Genomic DNA, 15259 nt, shown 5'->3' with positions numbered 1-15259 from the left:
TGATCGGCCCACTACCAGAAAGTAATGGCTTTACAGCTATCCAAGTCTGGGTCAACTTGTTTACCAAACGGATCCATATCGAGCCCGTGAGCATCAAGATCAACAGCGAGGGAATCGCACGCTTGACACGCGATCGGATTGTGCGATATCACGGGGTTCCTCGGAAGATAATCTCAGACCGAGACCCCCGCTATGTATCCGACTTCATGCGTGAGGCTTAATCGGCTGCTGGGAACAGAGATGAACCCAAGCACGGCATACCATCCTCAAACCGACGGTCAGACAGAGCGGATGAACAAAGAGATTGAACACTATCTCCGCATCTATGTCAACCACCACCAATCAGACTGGTCGGAATGGTTACCGTTGGCCGAGTTCGCCTACAACGACAAAGCTCATGCTTCGACCAAGGTCTCGCCATTCTTCCTAGATCATGGGTACCATCCCTGGAAAGGCGTCGAAGGACCATATGACTCTAAGGTCGAGGCAGCAGAAGAATTCGCGAAAAAGATGCAGCGCGTGCGTGAGGATGCAACGGTGGCAATTAAGAAGGCCCAAGAGCGGATGAAGAAGTACTATGACCAGAAACGTGTACCAGCACCTGAGTTCAAAGTCGGAGACAAGGTGTACGTTGAAGGGTCAAAAGTGCAACAGAATCGACCATCCGAGAAGCTCAATGATCGACGTGTGGGACCATTCAAAGTGGAGGCAAAGGTTGGACCTTCGGCATACGAACTCAAGATGCCAGGTTCTAGTCAGGCTCATCCAGTCTACAATGAGACAGAGCTGACACCTTACCACGAGCCACCACCCCACCGGGCGAGAAGAAAGGCCGCCACCGGACATTGTGGATGATCACGAGGAGTGGGAGGTTGAGGAGATTATGAAGAAGCGGAAGCTGGTCATGGTTGGCAGTATCTGGTGAAGTGGAAGGGATACCCGCATAGCGAGGATACATGGGAGACGGCGCAAAGGCTTGAGAACTCTCAAGAATTGTTAGACGAGTTCAACCAGAAGAACCCAGTGGTCAAGACCCGTAGTGTGCCTGTCCTTGCCCAGGGTCATTGGGATTACCTGGTCAAACGTTATAAGCCGACGCAAGAGAAGCTCCCATATCCGTCCCGGAAACTCTTTAATTATCAGACTGGCCATTTTGTGGAGGCTGAAGGGGGGGTGGATGATGAACGCGCTTTATGCCCCTCTGTCGACGAGGACGTCGACCTTGAAGGGGGGTAATGTCAAATCCTGGGTTCAAAAACCCTTTTTCTTCGCCTTTTAAACCTTTTTTTTTTGGCCCTGGTTGATAAGATAAGACAAGGAGGAGATAAGATGGACGATAAGATGGTGATTGGATCATCAGATGTCGATGCTGATGTTGATTGACAGCATGGAGTTGAACATGAGGCAAACAGCACGTAAAGGCATGGCTAAAGCATGACGTCATTACCTCTCGTATTAGGCATGGTAAACACATGGTAGTAGTGTATATAAGTAGAGTAGATTTCGTCTTGTACCCCAGTCTTCGAATTCCATCATCTTTACGATATCTTTTCACGGTGCTTCTTGCTTGCCTTCACTGGCCAACTGGCATCCTCTGAATTGGTGTTGTTTGTGACAAGTTCAATAGAGACGAAGCGCTTATTAGCGAAGGAGCGCTACCTGCATCATGGCCTGATGTAAGTCTCTCCCTAGTCATTTCCATTATTCATTGTCTTGTAGCAAATTTGCGTTGTAAAAAGGGCACGTATGCTTCTTTTCCGTTGACGTCTCATTGTTGTTGGCAAATATGTTGCTTAACCAGCCCGAGCCAGAGGATGGCAAGACATCTGACTTCGAGCTCATGCAGTATCTTAGCTATCGACCAATTACCAACATGGATGAGTTTGGTGGCCTGGTAAGCCTCTCATCCCACAAACGTCTGATATATGCACTAACGTCAAACAGATTTAACCAACATCAAACTCTCTTGTTTATGCACAGTCGCTACATGCATCTTACAATAACTTCTGTAGTGCTCTTATCTCTTATTTCTCTTGTTGATTCCATTATACCGACTACAGATACACGAATTCGATAAACATATTTATTGATTATATCGCAGTAGAATATCTACCTAATTGTTGTCCAACGGGTCAGTCAGGTCAAGCGTCTGAGTTCTAGAAGAAATAGAAGCACAATAACCAAGAGCATTGAACGAGAAAACGTACCCGTTCTCAATGATCGACTTGAAGATGGTTGTTGGATAGTTGGCGCATGAAGGAAATGGGAAATGAGTGGGTTCTGGCTCTCCAAAGCCGCGAGTGACATCACACCAAAGGCGTTCAATGCGTATATTGTGGACACTCCTACATAGCAAGATAAAAGCTATTGAGATGCCAGTAGAAATCATACCTTCCCCATATGTACGCTCCATGTGTTGGACCATAACGCTCCTCCATCCACTGTGCGACTTGCACGTTCTCAGTGCCATGGTCCCCACGTACTCGACGAGGAACCCCATGATGAGCGACCACATTATCGAGGAAGAGCGTAAGCACTGTTTCCGCACGATTGTTGTCGTTAACCCGAATACCAGTGACAAATCGTGAGTACCCATCGATGAAGGCATGAATAACAAAGCGCCATCGACGCAAGCCTAACATGGAGAGATAAATGCAGAATGACAAAGAAGAAAACAACGAACCATGCTGCCCATCATGATGAGCCAGTGAGTTTGGCCCAGCGACATTGTATGGACGACGACCACTTGGCTGGTTGGTGTATGAGACCGGTGGGCCATGAACACGGTAGTATGAGTCGCGGAGTCGAGACATCTGAATGCGATGGCCAAGGGCACGGAAATGTCCGTCAATCATACGACGTCCAAAGGTTGGAAAGAGTTCCAGTGTGTGACGCATAAGGTTGTCGAGTTGATCGTCTGGAAGGTCAGAGACGGGGCCACTGGTAGAAGTGTAGATTCGAATGATGTCGCCAGTGTCTTCATCTAGCGTTTCCGTGTATACTGGGCGGGAAGGCTCAACAAGGCCATAATCAAGTTGGCGACGGCGGATCGTACGAGGGTGTACACCAGCAACTGGCCCCATACCAGTTGGCCCCCTGGTTTGCTGGCCAATGGCAAGAAAGTCAAAGTCGATCTCAATTCGAGGACGACCACGACGACGGCCAGTGTGGATGGTGTGAGCGACTTGAATGGCAGGCTGTGTGGAAACATCTTGGGATTGGAGGTCGGCTGTTGCAAGCGCCTGAAGCATCGAGTCAATGCTCTCTTCCATAATCTGGCGCTCAACTGCAGGAATGACATCTGCATGCTACAAAAGTCAGTTTTGAAGCTCAACAGTTGACACCATTTCCTACACACCTGTTGAACAGCCTCAAGAAGTTGAAAGACACCTTGATTCTGCTCATGGAGACGAGTGCGGTCACCGATTTGAGTGTGAAGAGCAGCATCGACACGTCGGCCTAGCTGTAGGAAAGCTACACGGATGCTTTCAAGAGGAAGAGGAACAAGCAGAGGACCCTCGTCAGGAGCGTCCATTGAAGAGCAGCAGTAGGCAGAGTCACACTGGTTTGGTCGCTCATGGCTGCCAAGTTGACTTCCAGAAAAATGAAGGTGGCAGCATGAAAGTTGAATGCGTTCAAGGAAAATCAAAATTGTTGTAATCAAAAAAGAAAATCATGATCAACAAAAAAAAATGGCTGGCATCAAAATGAAAAAATTCTGAAGATGGTAAATTTTATTTTCAAAATCTTGATTTTGATTTTGATTTTGTCAACTTTTGTTTTTGTTTCCGATAATTTTTTTTTTTCATCCAGCAAAATTTTGACCTTGCCAAAAACTTTTTGTTTTTGTTTCCGATAATTTTTTTTTTTCATCCAGCAAAATTTTGACCTTGCCAAAAACTTTTCGTTTTCAGCATTTTATTGGTCTTATCAACGCTGTTCACGCCTCAAACAAAAACGAAAGTGGGTCACACGAAAATATTATTTAAGTCCAAGGAGGACACCTATAGCAGGTAACGGTGCAGAGTATCTTTCAATTCCAGCCGAAACGCGACTGTCGACGCGTCTGAGCACCGTAAGAACACGTGAGCTGGTGTTTCATCTTCGTCACCACATCGATGACACGCTCCAACGGTGACGCTGAATTAATGATCAAATAAGGCAAATACCGGTCACGTGCTTCGCAAGCCTAATCCGCGCACCACTAATTTTTTCCGCTATAAAAGTCCAGCTTTGGGTGGCTTTAGTTGCGCGAAACCCGGATGTGAGTCGAATTTATTGATACTTATGTATGTATGGAAGTATTTGTTGTTCTCGAGCCTGGGGAAACCCGAATCCGACTCAATAGCCACTGGTCGCAGCTTGTTCAGTTGATGCAATTTGTACAGAAAGCAAAAGGGTTTGATACACTTCGGATGGCTAAGTTTCCAGCTTTGCGACACTGTTGGCAACAAAGTCAAATGTTGCGAGCGTGGAGAATGCTATGACAGGTTAATCAGACGAGCGGCAGATTAGAAAGCCATACGGGTGAAGCCATTCGCAAGTTGTGTGGACGCGGATCGTTGCGCAGGGGTGAGTATTTGTGTGGAGGCGTCATATGACCAGCCATCGCTCGCAGCAGCTGATCGTGGTGGTGGTAAGAAATGCACGAAACTGAGAAGGAATGGGTACCTGACAGGACCTCCTCCGCCCCAAGACCAAGGTATACCTGGGCCAGGGACACTGGAAGGGAGGTATAGGCCTTCTTTAGGAGATTAAATGTCCGCGTGCGGAATGATTCTGTGAAGACACGTGAGCTTCACAGCAGAAGTTATTGAGGTGCAAGAGAATCAGAAAAGCGGGCTCAAGGCCCGAAGGTAGCTGAGATAGGTTTCTGCAGTGCAGACGAAGGCCTGCATAAAGCCAAATGCCTCATGGAAAGCATCGAACGAAAAGCATACCGAGGAAAGCGTTCAGCATGAGGCCCAATATCGCGCCGAGATTCGCGTCAAGGAAGTCGGAGCCGCTGGTGATAGCAAGAAGCTCGGTCGTGCGAGAATAGACATTAGCGTATTTGCGTTCCAGAATCCACAGTTGATGCCAGCAGCGCGAAGAAGGCTTTTGCGATGGGAGACACAGCAAGGTCGCGCGGAAGGCGCTGTAAGGCGAAGCGAGCGGGCTGGCTATGACGCGTCAAAAGAAACAAAAGACTGGGCAACGAGACACTACTTGCAGATCGTCGAGGATAAGATAGGCAAGAACGAGGGGCGTGGTCAGCGCAAGACGGGTTGGACTGCGGTCAGAGTCGGCCTGGACTGTGATGTCAGTCGGGATCGGGAGACATAAAGGTTGCTCGACACACCCCGTAGTCGTTCAACTCGGCCAAACGGATGAGTTCTTTGTACTTCTTTTCTGTTGCCAAAGGAAATATTTGCGTAAAGTGATCTGAAACGACGCTTTGTGGGGCTGGCGCTGCAGCTGGAGCCCTAGCAGCATCCTGAATTTCGGTTGCTGAGGAAGGGGGTGGTGTTGGTGGGCCTGCTGTAGACATGATGATGCCAACCCCCGTTGCTCCAGCTCACCCATCGCAAAGGTGAGCCCTTACCCTCTGCTGTCCACCTCAACGCTGCTTGCTCACCCATCGCAAAGGCTCGCAGCTCGCTAAGGCTCGCGCGGGGGGGTCTAGTTATATACCTTTTTTTTTCAAGAGTTACGATACTTACCTACTTGATTCTAGTACCCGTCGCCTGCACCTCCCCGATCATCTCTCCTTCCCGCGACGTCCCCCTCTCCCTTCCACCGGCTTCCCATCGGCTCACCATCCCCGTTTGCCCCCCATCTCTCCCTACCACCTCCAACAAAAACCAAGGAAATCCGTGGAGAACTCGCCGAGAACGCCTTGTGATGGCCCGGCGCAGCTGCTAGACATCAGCAATTTGCATAAACAACTGGAAAAAAAAGCGCACCTTGAGTCAGTCCCCCAAACTGAGAAAAAGTAAGCTAGAATAGAGCAGATTGTCGTAAACTCACTGCAATAGCCAGCAGCATCCAAGTTGTCAACAACTGCCAAAGAATCGCTTGCGTCCCAAAGTCGAGTTGAACACACAAAGTCACTCGCGCGCAAACGATGCGCCCGCGGGAAACCCGGCTCGGTGAACGTGGAGGGCATGCGCCTTGACCAGGAAAAGTCACGACAAGTAGGCCTCGTTGTCTCGGATTGAAACAGCCCCAAACTGAGAACAAAGTAAGCTAAAATTGCAGATCGTCCCACCATTTTGAAGACATTAGTGGTCGAGATGGTCCAAACGAGGCGGGGAGTAGCCGGAAGAGTTATGTTGGCACTGGCGGCGGGTGGAGACATAGGAAGTAATGGAGAGCGACGTGGTCATTGTGAGCACGCATGGAAAGAGGTCGTTTGCAGCATCTCGGATCCCAACATCATAAGACTGAGAAGAAAATATTAGGCTAGAATTAAAGCAGATCATCATAAGCTCACCAGAGAGCTGATTGGCAGCACACCGTGCTTTGCAGTCTCGGATCGCGATATCGCAGGACTGAGAAAAAGACAACAGCAGGAGAGTGCACGCAATCGCGAGAGTGGTGCTGGGGGTTGATTGTTGACAGCGCGAAAGCTGGGCCGGCTCTGAGGGGAACGTGTGCCGTTGAAGGCGGCGCTAGAAACTCAGAGGTTGCCAGATGGTGAGGGTTGGTGGGACAGCAGTTCGCGGGACTGCTCGTGATCTCCCGACTGCGTGTGGCGGGGCGGAATTGCAGAACAAAACTGGGTCGGGAGTGACGAGGGAGGGTTGGTCATTTGAGGATTGATAGCCAGTGGGAGGTTGCGTGCAATGGCGAGAGCGGTGCTGGTCACACGCAGATGAAGAGGACGGTGGTGGTGTCGGGGGAGTTTTGGCGGCAACATGACCCGGGCAATTGGCCCGGTTTGAAACCCTGTCCTTGTTGTTATTGCTCTGGCCACCCCGACCGAGTCGCCCGCTGCTGTCTCGGTTTGCCGCAGCACCAGACTGAGAAAAACAACAAGGACCGCCGGAGTTGTGGCTCAGGCAGGTTCCCGTTGTCGCGACTGCTTTGTCGTCAGAGGTGTGACCCAAAGTGTTGCCGAAAGGTCGCGTTGCCCTTCACGGGGCTAGCAATTGGAGGATGCATTGCGGGCGGCGGGCATCCATGGTGGAATCTGCGAGTCGAATGCTGTAAGGAGCGTGGACGCCGCTAACTTCTTGAACCATTAAAGCAACGGCGAGTCGGAGGTGAAGGTACGCCTCCGCTTGCAGGGGCAATGGTGAGTGGGGGGCGAGTTTGGAACTAGAACAGGTTCCGGCAGGAAGGGGTTGGCGAGAGCTTCTGGCCATGCGCGCGGGGAATGGCTTTGCGGGTGTTGTGACATTGGTCGCCTGTGCACACAGTTAGCCGCGACGTGACAGAACAGAAGAACAAAAACATACAAGGAGAGGGGATGGCAGCAAATGGCTGCCAACGTTAACTTTGCTCGGCCAGCCGGTTTGTTTGCCTCCGGCAGCAAAACCCCGCGAAAAATGAGCCGATATAACCCGTTTTTTGAGCGCAGAATAGCTGCCCAAAATCATCGGATAATCCGGATCATTGATCGGATCGACGGCCGGCAGCAGCGGCAATGTGTCCCGGGACGCGGCATGAGGCGGCACATCACCTCCGGGCCTGATCGTACGGTTCAGTTCATCAAGAATGGGGATTTTGTGAATCATACCTGGTGGGATCTTGCTGCAAATGGCAGCAGCTGCAAGGTTGAGTCCAGGTGGTCATGCGTCGCCTCCGGCGGCAAAATATCTGGCAAAAGTGAGTTATTTTCGAGTGAAAATGACAACAGGAAAAACGCTTACGTAATCACAGATTTACATCTAATTTGGCGTTAAAATCCCCCAAAAAGCCCTGTATGAGTTGTAAGGGAGTGTGTAAGGGGAAAGCGATCAACATACAGAACTAGCCACTAGCACGGGCGCAGCCGCAAGCTGAATGTGACAATGTGCTTGGCGCCAGTAATGACGACGATCAAGCCCGTCGTAAAGATGATTCGACTGAATGGGCTCCAAGGCGCGAAGACTTGAGTGAGCGAATCCAACATTCTGAAAGTCCCCTTTAACAACAGGTATAATATGAATAGAATCAACTCACCAGTGTTGCGTAAGTGAAAAGCACACGATATTCCAGCACAGTGGACCAGCACCCGCTTGAAGCCCTCGCGTCACTAGAACTTGATGAACTTGAAGATGGCGAGGAATCTGTAGGAAAACAATGAGAACTTGATGCATGAGGGAGCAAAACAAAGACATACCATGTCAGCATGGTTGGGCACTCACGATATCAAGTGTGTGGTTTGAGCGCAAAGACAAGTGGTGGTGGTGTTGAGTTGTTGACAGTCGTGTGACTCTAATGTGCGGTGCGCAATTTGTGAGTGGAGATGTAGCCAGAGTCTATTGGCAAGGTGTGAGTACAGAAACACAGTACAGAAAGCACCACTGACCTGACTACAAGTTGGGGGCAGAGACACGGAAAGAGCTATGGCGCTAACTGCCAGCGCTCATTTGAAGGCTTGAGGTCCACGACGAGGAGTCTGCAGGAAACCTCAATGAGAACTTGACGGGTGAAGGGGAAGAAGAAAAAAAAAGGCATACCATGTCAGCGTCGTTGGGGTGTGGTTTGCGTACAGAGACAAGTGGTGAGCCAGACTCCTGCCTGTCGATAGTCGGGTAATTGTGATGCATCATAGCGCGCAAGTCGGGAGGAACTAGGATCATCAATGAGTATAGGGAAGACTGAGCGGGAGAGAATACATACCTGTGGGCAATGTCCGACGCGTCGAGCAGGGGATGGTGGTGGAGTTGTTGACAGAGAGAAATAGACGGGTCACGGAGAGTGACCGCGGAGTTGCCGGTGATGGATGGCAGCAACTCCGACATCGGCCGGTGATATGTGACGAGTGGCGAGAGATGCCGGCAGTCATTGGAAATGATCTGAGCGTCGGCGGAGGATTAGGCGAGTGACGGATAGACGGAGAATGGAGCGAGCCGACAGCGGGAATGGCATAGAGCTCAGGGACTAGCCGCGCTTAGGGTAACGACATGTGAACCTGTGTGAGCAGAGATTCAAACGGCTCTTGGCTTAGGTGGTTGCCGATAGACAGTTTGGTTAAGGTCATTTTGCCTGTTCAACCTTTTTGCATAGTTTTGGTTTGAAATCTAACATAGTCCAAAGCTTGTTGTGCATCAAGGAATCACCACTCAACATGGCCTTCCATTTCCTTCAACCCCCATTTTTGACTTGTTTGGACGCGTCGCGACGCGTCGCGACGTCGCGACGCGCGTCGCTGATTCAGCTGCCCATCCTGACCGATAAGGCAATTCAATATGTTGTGAGTTTTGCCCTCATAACTTGCGCGATCAGGTACGGACAGGCGTGGGAAATAATGTTCGAACCCACTAGATGTTATCCAGAGCTTCATCGCACTTATATCTGAGCATGAATGGACGTGATACACCAGGGGATGTATTCTACTGATAATGCAACAGACGTGCATCGCGCCCGCCGATAGGCTTGGAATTTTTTGGGTGACATGTGACATGTCACTCCAAGCCTCCCCGTGCCCATATTCGTCGTCACGGCTTCTCCCACCATGCGGTATTGCTCCAATCCTCAAATGTGCTATTTCACTTTCCGACACTTAGGCGCGGCGGAGCTGGCTAGATCTCCCTATCAACCGTTGCCGACAGGGTTGATCTAACGTGGGAGGTGTTTCATCGGAGCTCCGCCGCGCTCGATGTACTTTCAGTGCAAAATCTCACTTTCTGTACTTGTGTGAATACAAGCATAAACTTGGGAGGTCTGAGGCAGGAAAAGTGTAGGGCACACAGAAACTACAACCCTCCTTCAATTCCTTGCGCTCGATTTTATCTCACCCGACATCGGCACTCAATATGCGGGAATCTTGAAATCACGTATAAGTCAACTCCGTTGATATCTTCAGCGCTCCGCTTCTGAATCGGCTCAACATGCCGTTACGGTGGGTATAAAACCCTGGGACTTGTCTTGACAAGTTCCATCGCCCTTTCCTCCCTTCTCTCACCTTCACTCCCGCTCGACCTGCTCGTTGTCATCGTTGCTCACAGCACACAAGGGTGCGTTGCTCAACTCTTGCATTTCTGTCTAATGACTTGTACTTGGCTAGTTCGACACTTCCCGCTCTCAACCTGTCGGCGTTGAGCAGCATTGTCGGCAGTCCCGGACGATGATGATGATGCGCCGACTTTGGTATTTCACTGGTTTGACACCTGGACCAGGTGAGTTTTCTAGTATAGAGCATCGACAAACAAACCAGCTTACCGTGATTTGCAGGCCGCAACAACCCCGGGCTGGGCCGTTTGACTTGTGGAGTTGGCGCCCGTTGAAGGCGATCCAGGTATGTTCTTTAGCGCTTGCAGCTGTTGTCGTTGTCTGACTTGTTAGGATAATGCGCCGAACACGCCGAAGATTCTGAACCAGGTGAGTATGGAGTAGCGACAAACAAACCAGCTTACCTTGATTTGCAGCTTGCCTTGGTTCTGTGGCTTGGAGGCAAGCGCCGTTGACGGCAGTCCGGGTGTGTGGCTAACCATTGGCGGTAGTGATGTCAACTGACTTGGTTTAGCAGGGCCGCCGCTCCCTGCCCTTGACCAGTAGCGACAAACAAATTAGCTTAAGCAGCCCACTGATTGACCTTCATATCGTCAGACCCGCTAACGCAGCATCTCAACGAGCGCGGAAACGGGCGAGCTGGATTGACCGCGATGTAAACCTATATTTGGGTGAGTTTGCCATCCAACACATTGAGAACGACGACTGACCCTCTTAAGACGGCACGAAAGACAGTAACGAGGGTAACGCAGGAGGTCAGGGGACGATAACAATAACAACCGGGGAGTGTTGGGGTTTCTGCCCATAGCGTTGGCGGCCTTGGTCTTCATCCCGACACAAGGCATGAGCTGGTTTGCATGCTAGACAACGTCTGGTAAGTCAGAATTGCATATCATAGTGGCAGCTTACCTGAAACAAGACTTGGCGCAAAATATGCGCAGAGATGATCACAATCTGGAGCTGGTTGCTGGTTAAGCTAGCGCTGCCTTGGTGAGTTTGCCGTCCACCAAATTGATAGCACTAACCTTTTCAGAACAATGCTGAAGAAAAACGGGCCGGCGTCGTCTTGAGTTCTATTGGGAGGCGGTGATGGACTCGGGGTGGATTAGTGAGTCGTTCTAGGTTTGTCATTCGAGTTTGCTGATCGGCCCGGGGCATATTGCCCGCAACAAGTGGGTTGCCGTTGTTGAGGCCGCTTTCAAGTTGTTGCTCAACAGCAACCTCGGCGCGCTCGTCGTTGCTGTCGGCCACCAGCCGGAAAGTGAGGCTCTCAAAATTTCCCGAGTCTGCCCACATCTCACCCGGTTTGCCAGCCCTTGTTAGAATCGCTGTCTTCGTTAGTCGCTGAGCCAGCAAATGTTGTTTCTTGATTGGCCGTCTAGAACGTCGAAAGCAATGACCAATCTTCTTTATAGTCGTTGGGTTTGATGCAATAGCGAGATGGTTGGCCGGAGAGATGGCAAGTCGTGGTTGATACTGATGAGTTGTAGTTGATTCTGCGGCTTGCTAGGAAAAGCGGGCCGGAAAAGTGGGCTGCCGATAACTTGCGCGGCATTATTTGCACCTGCCAGCCGGCTCGGTTTGCTGATGCGTTTATTGGTTGTGGGGGCGAGAGAGACGGCGATGCAACAGCGTCTTGGTTGAGTTTGCATAAAATTTCGATGATAGACAGCTTGCACGTTGCAGAAACGGCGGCCCGACATCTGTCGTTGGGAGACTCAGAGCGGGCTCCGGGAGGCGTTGCAGAGTTGGCGGTGGTACGGGCCATAGCAGCAGCAGATGGCGCGTCGACTTGAGCGTTGTGGTGGTTATTGACAAGCGTGATCGGTGTGGCTGTGGAATCAAGTTAGCCGGCGGCCAGCGGGAAGCCGAACACTTTCACCTCAACGCCCATGTTGTTGACGACGGTCTTGTGCCTAATCACTGTCTGGACTGGCCCTGGGCATGAGCATCGTCGTCGTTGCTCAAAGGTGCGTTATGTTCTTCATTGATTTTGCCTCACTTACAGCGACTTCTAGTGTTTAGCTTCGACACTTGCGCTGTCTGCGCAAGCTTGTGCTGAGCACCCTGCTCGTTGTCGTTGTTGGTCAATGGTGTGTTATGTTCTTCAATAATTTGCCTCACTTACAGTGCTTTTGCGTTCACTGTAGCTTGTGCTCCAGCCCGCCCTCGACCCGACTATCCCATTAGCACCTTGCTCATTGTCGTCGTTGATCAAAGGTGCGTTATGATCTTCATTAACTTGCCGTACGTACTTACAATGACTTCTAGTGCTTTTGCGCTCGCTGTCTGCGCAAGCTTGTGCTCCAGCCCGCCCTCGACCCAGCTCGCATCCGGCTATCCCATGAGCACCTTGCTCGTTGTTGTCGTAAGGTGCGTTGCTTGTGTTCTTCATTGACTCCGAATCACCCTAAATACAATAGTTAGCTAGGGCCGTTTACCCTGTCCACACAAGGCCCACAACTCAGCTCACCCGTCGAAGACGAGGAACTTGACCTGGTCTTACACCAACGCGTTGGGGTAGACGGTGCCAATATGCAGCTGGTTGTGGTTGACAGGGAGGCTGGGGGCATTGACGGCTTGGTGCTGTTTCGAGCTTGATTTTATTGCGCGGCAGGACGGGCCGAGTTGTTGCTGGGAGTACGCTGCATGCTGCTCGCGGGAATTGCAGGTGTTGGAGCGAGAGTTGGTTGTGCCCGCAAGGAACTAGAGTTGTGGTGGTCGTCGTTTCCGCCAAATGATGTGGGTGTGGCTGTGGATTGGCCAACGGAGCCAAATCGGGAACCCGGCCCGTCACTGATCTTTTCTTCCCCGACGACGGTCTCGCTGGCGAAGGGTAACGGAGCCGAGGACACTGAAGGGCCAACTTTTGCGGACAACGACCCGGATTCATGCAGCATATGAATAGGTCTGCATTCATGCGGCGTATGCGCAGGTCTTCCATCACCGGTGCAGAACACACACAAAAAAGCTTTACATTGATGGGAAAGCAGACTTGGGCGATGCTCAATAGGCCGCTGGTCGCAGCTTGTTCAGTTGATGCAATTTGTACAGAGGTTTGATACACTTGACTGATACGTTCTTAAGTTTCCAACTTTGCGACACTGTTGGCAACAAAGTCAAAGGTTGCGAGCGTGGAGAATGCTATGAGTTGGTTAATCTGCTGAAGACGAGCGGCAGATTAGCAAGACATACGGGTGAAGCCATTCGCAAGTTGTGTGGACGCGGATCGTTGCGCAGGGGTGAGTATTTGTGTGGAGGCGTCGTACGACCAGCCATCGCTCGCAGCAGCTGGTCGTGGTGGTGGTAAGAAATGCACGAAACTGAGAAGGAATGGGTACCTGACAGGACCTCCTCCGCCCCAAGACCAAGGTATACCTGGGCCAGGGACACTGGAAGGGAGGTATAGGCCTTCTTTAGGAGATTAAATGTCCGCGTGCGGAATGATTCTGTGAAGACACGTGAGCTTCACAGCAGAAGTTATTGAGGTGCAAGAAAATCAGAAAAGCGGGCTCAAGGCCCGAAGGTAGCTGAGATAGGTTTCTGCAGTGCAGACGAAGGCCTGCATAAAGCCAAATGCCTCATGGAAAGCATCGAACGAAAAGCATACCGAGGAAAGCGTTCAGCATGAGGCCCAATATCGCGCCGAGATTCGCGTCAAGGAAGTCGGAGCCGCTGGTGATAGCAAGAAGCTCGGTCGTGCGAGAATAGACATTAGCGTATTTGCGTTCCAGAATCCACAGTTGATGCCAGCAGCGCGAAGAAGGCTTTTGCGATGGGAGACACAGCAAGGTCGCGCGGAAGGCGCTGTAAGGCGAAGCGAGCGGGCTGGCTATGACGCGTCAAAAGAAACAAAAGACTGGGCAACGAGACACTACTTGCAGATCGTCGAGGATAAGATAGGCAAGAACGAGGGGCGTGGTCAGCGCAAGACGGGTTGGACTGCGGTCAGAGTCGGCCTGGACTGTGATGTCAGTCGGGATCGGGAGACATAAAGGTTGCTCGACACACCCCGTAGTCGTTCAACTCGGCCAAACGGATGAGTTCTTTGTACTTCTTTTCTGTTGCCAAAGGAAATATTTGCGTAAAGTGATCTGAAACGACGCTTTGTGGGGCTGGCGCTGCAGCTGGAGCCCTAGCAGCATCCTGAATTTCGGTTGCTGAGGAAGGGGGTGGTGTTGGTGGGCCTGCTGTAGACATGATGATGCCAACCCCCGTTGCTCCAGCTCACCCATCGCAAAGGTGAGCCCTTACCCTCTGCTGTCCACCTCAACGCTGCTTGCTCACCCATCGCAAAGGCTCGCAGCTCGCTAAGGCTCGCGCGGGGGGGTCTAGTTATATACCTTTTTTTTTCAAGAGTTACGATACTTACCTACTTGATTCTAGTACCCGTCGCCTGCACCTCCCCGATCATCTCTCCTTCCCGCGACGTCCCCCTCTCCCTTCCACCGGCTTCCCATCGGCTCACCATCCCCGTTTGCCCCCCATCTCTCCCTACCACCTCCAACAAAAACCAAGGAAATCCGTGGAGAACTCGCCGAGAACGCCTTGTGATGGCCCGGCGCAGCTGCTAGACATCAGCAATTTGCATAAACAACTGGAAAAAAAAGACGCACCTTGAGTCAGTCCCCCAAACTGAGAAAAAGTAAGCTAGAATAGAGCAGATTGTCGTAAACTCACTGCAATAGCCAGCAGCATCCAAGTTGTCAACAACTGCCAAAGAATCGCTTGCGTCCCAAAGTCGAGTTGAACACACAAAGTCACTCGCGCGCAAACGATGCGCCCGCGGGAAACCCGGCTCGGTGAACGTGGAGGGCATGCGCCTTGACCAGGAAAAGTCACGACAAGTAGGCCTCGTTGTCTCGGATTGAAACAGCCCCAAACTGAGAACAAAGTAAGCTAAAATTGCAGATCGTCCCACCATTTTGAAGACATTAGTGGTCGAGATGGTCCAAACGAGGCGGGGAGTAGCCGGAAGAGTTATGTTGGCACTGGCGGCGGGTGGAGACATAGGAAGTAATGGAGAGCGACGTGGTCATTGTGAGCACGCATGGAAAGAGGTCGTTTGCAGCATCTCGGATCCCAACATCATAAGACTGAGAAGAAAATATTAGGC

At 51.1% G+C, this 15259-nt stretch overlaps 2 protein-coding genes across 2 annotated transcripts; both read right to left on the bottom strand.

Moving 5' to 3' along the window:
• Window positions 1-4419: 4419 nt before the first annotated feature.
• Window positions 4420-6148, bottom strand: MIND_01093000 (CSN8-PSD8-EIF3K domain-containing protein; the record flags this gene model as incomplete). Its single annotated transcript, XM_037367499.1, has 9 exons — window positions 4420-4481; window positions 4526-4621; window positions 4672-4779; window positions 4941-5158; window positions 5204-5289; window positions 5342-5517; window positions 5845-5897; window positions 5946-5964; window positions 6010-6148. 9 exons carry the CDS (start codon window positions 6146-6148, stop codon window positions 4420-4422), a joined length of 957 nt encoding a protein of 318 aa, XP_037216893.1.
• A 7077-nt stretch (window positions 6149-13225) lies between these two features.
• Window positions 13226-14962, bottom strand: MIND_01092900 (CSN8-PSD8-EIF3K domain-containing protein; the record flags this gene model as incomplete). Its single annotated transcript, XM_037367498.1, has 9 exons — window positions 13226-13287; window positions 13339-13434; window positions 13485-13592; window positions 13754-13971; window positions 14017-14102; window positions 14155-14330; window positions 14658-14710; window positions 14760-14778; window positions 14824-14962. The coding sequence occupies 9 exons, from the start codon at window positions 14960-14962 to the stop codon at window positions 13226-13228; spliced, it is 957 nt and encodes a 318-aa protein (XP_037216892.1).
• Between the last annotated feature and the right edge of the window lie 297 nt (window positions 14963-15259).

This window comes from Mycena indigotica (genome assembly GCF_014461135.1).
Source record: "Mycena indigotica strain 171206Taipei chromosome Unknown Mind.scaff0009, whole genome shotgun sequence".
In the NCBI taxonomy this organism is placed as follows: Eukaryota; Fungi; Basidiomycota; class Agaricomycetes; order Agaricales; family Mycenaceae; genus Mycena; species Mycena indigotica.
The sequence above is the reverse complement of the archived record's forward strand: the minus strand, read 5'-3'. Positions and strand labels throughout refer to the sequence as shown.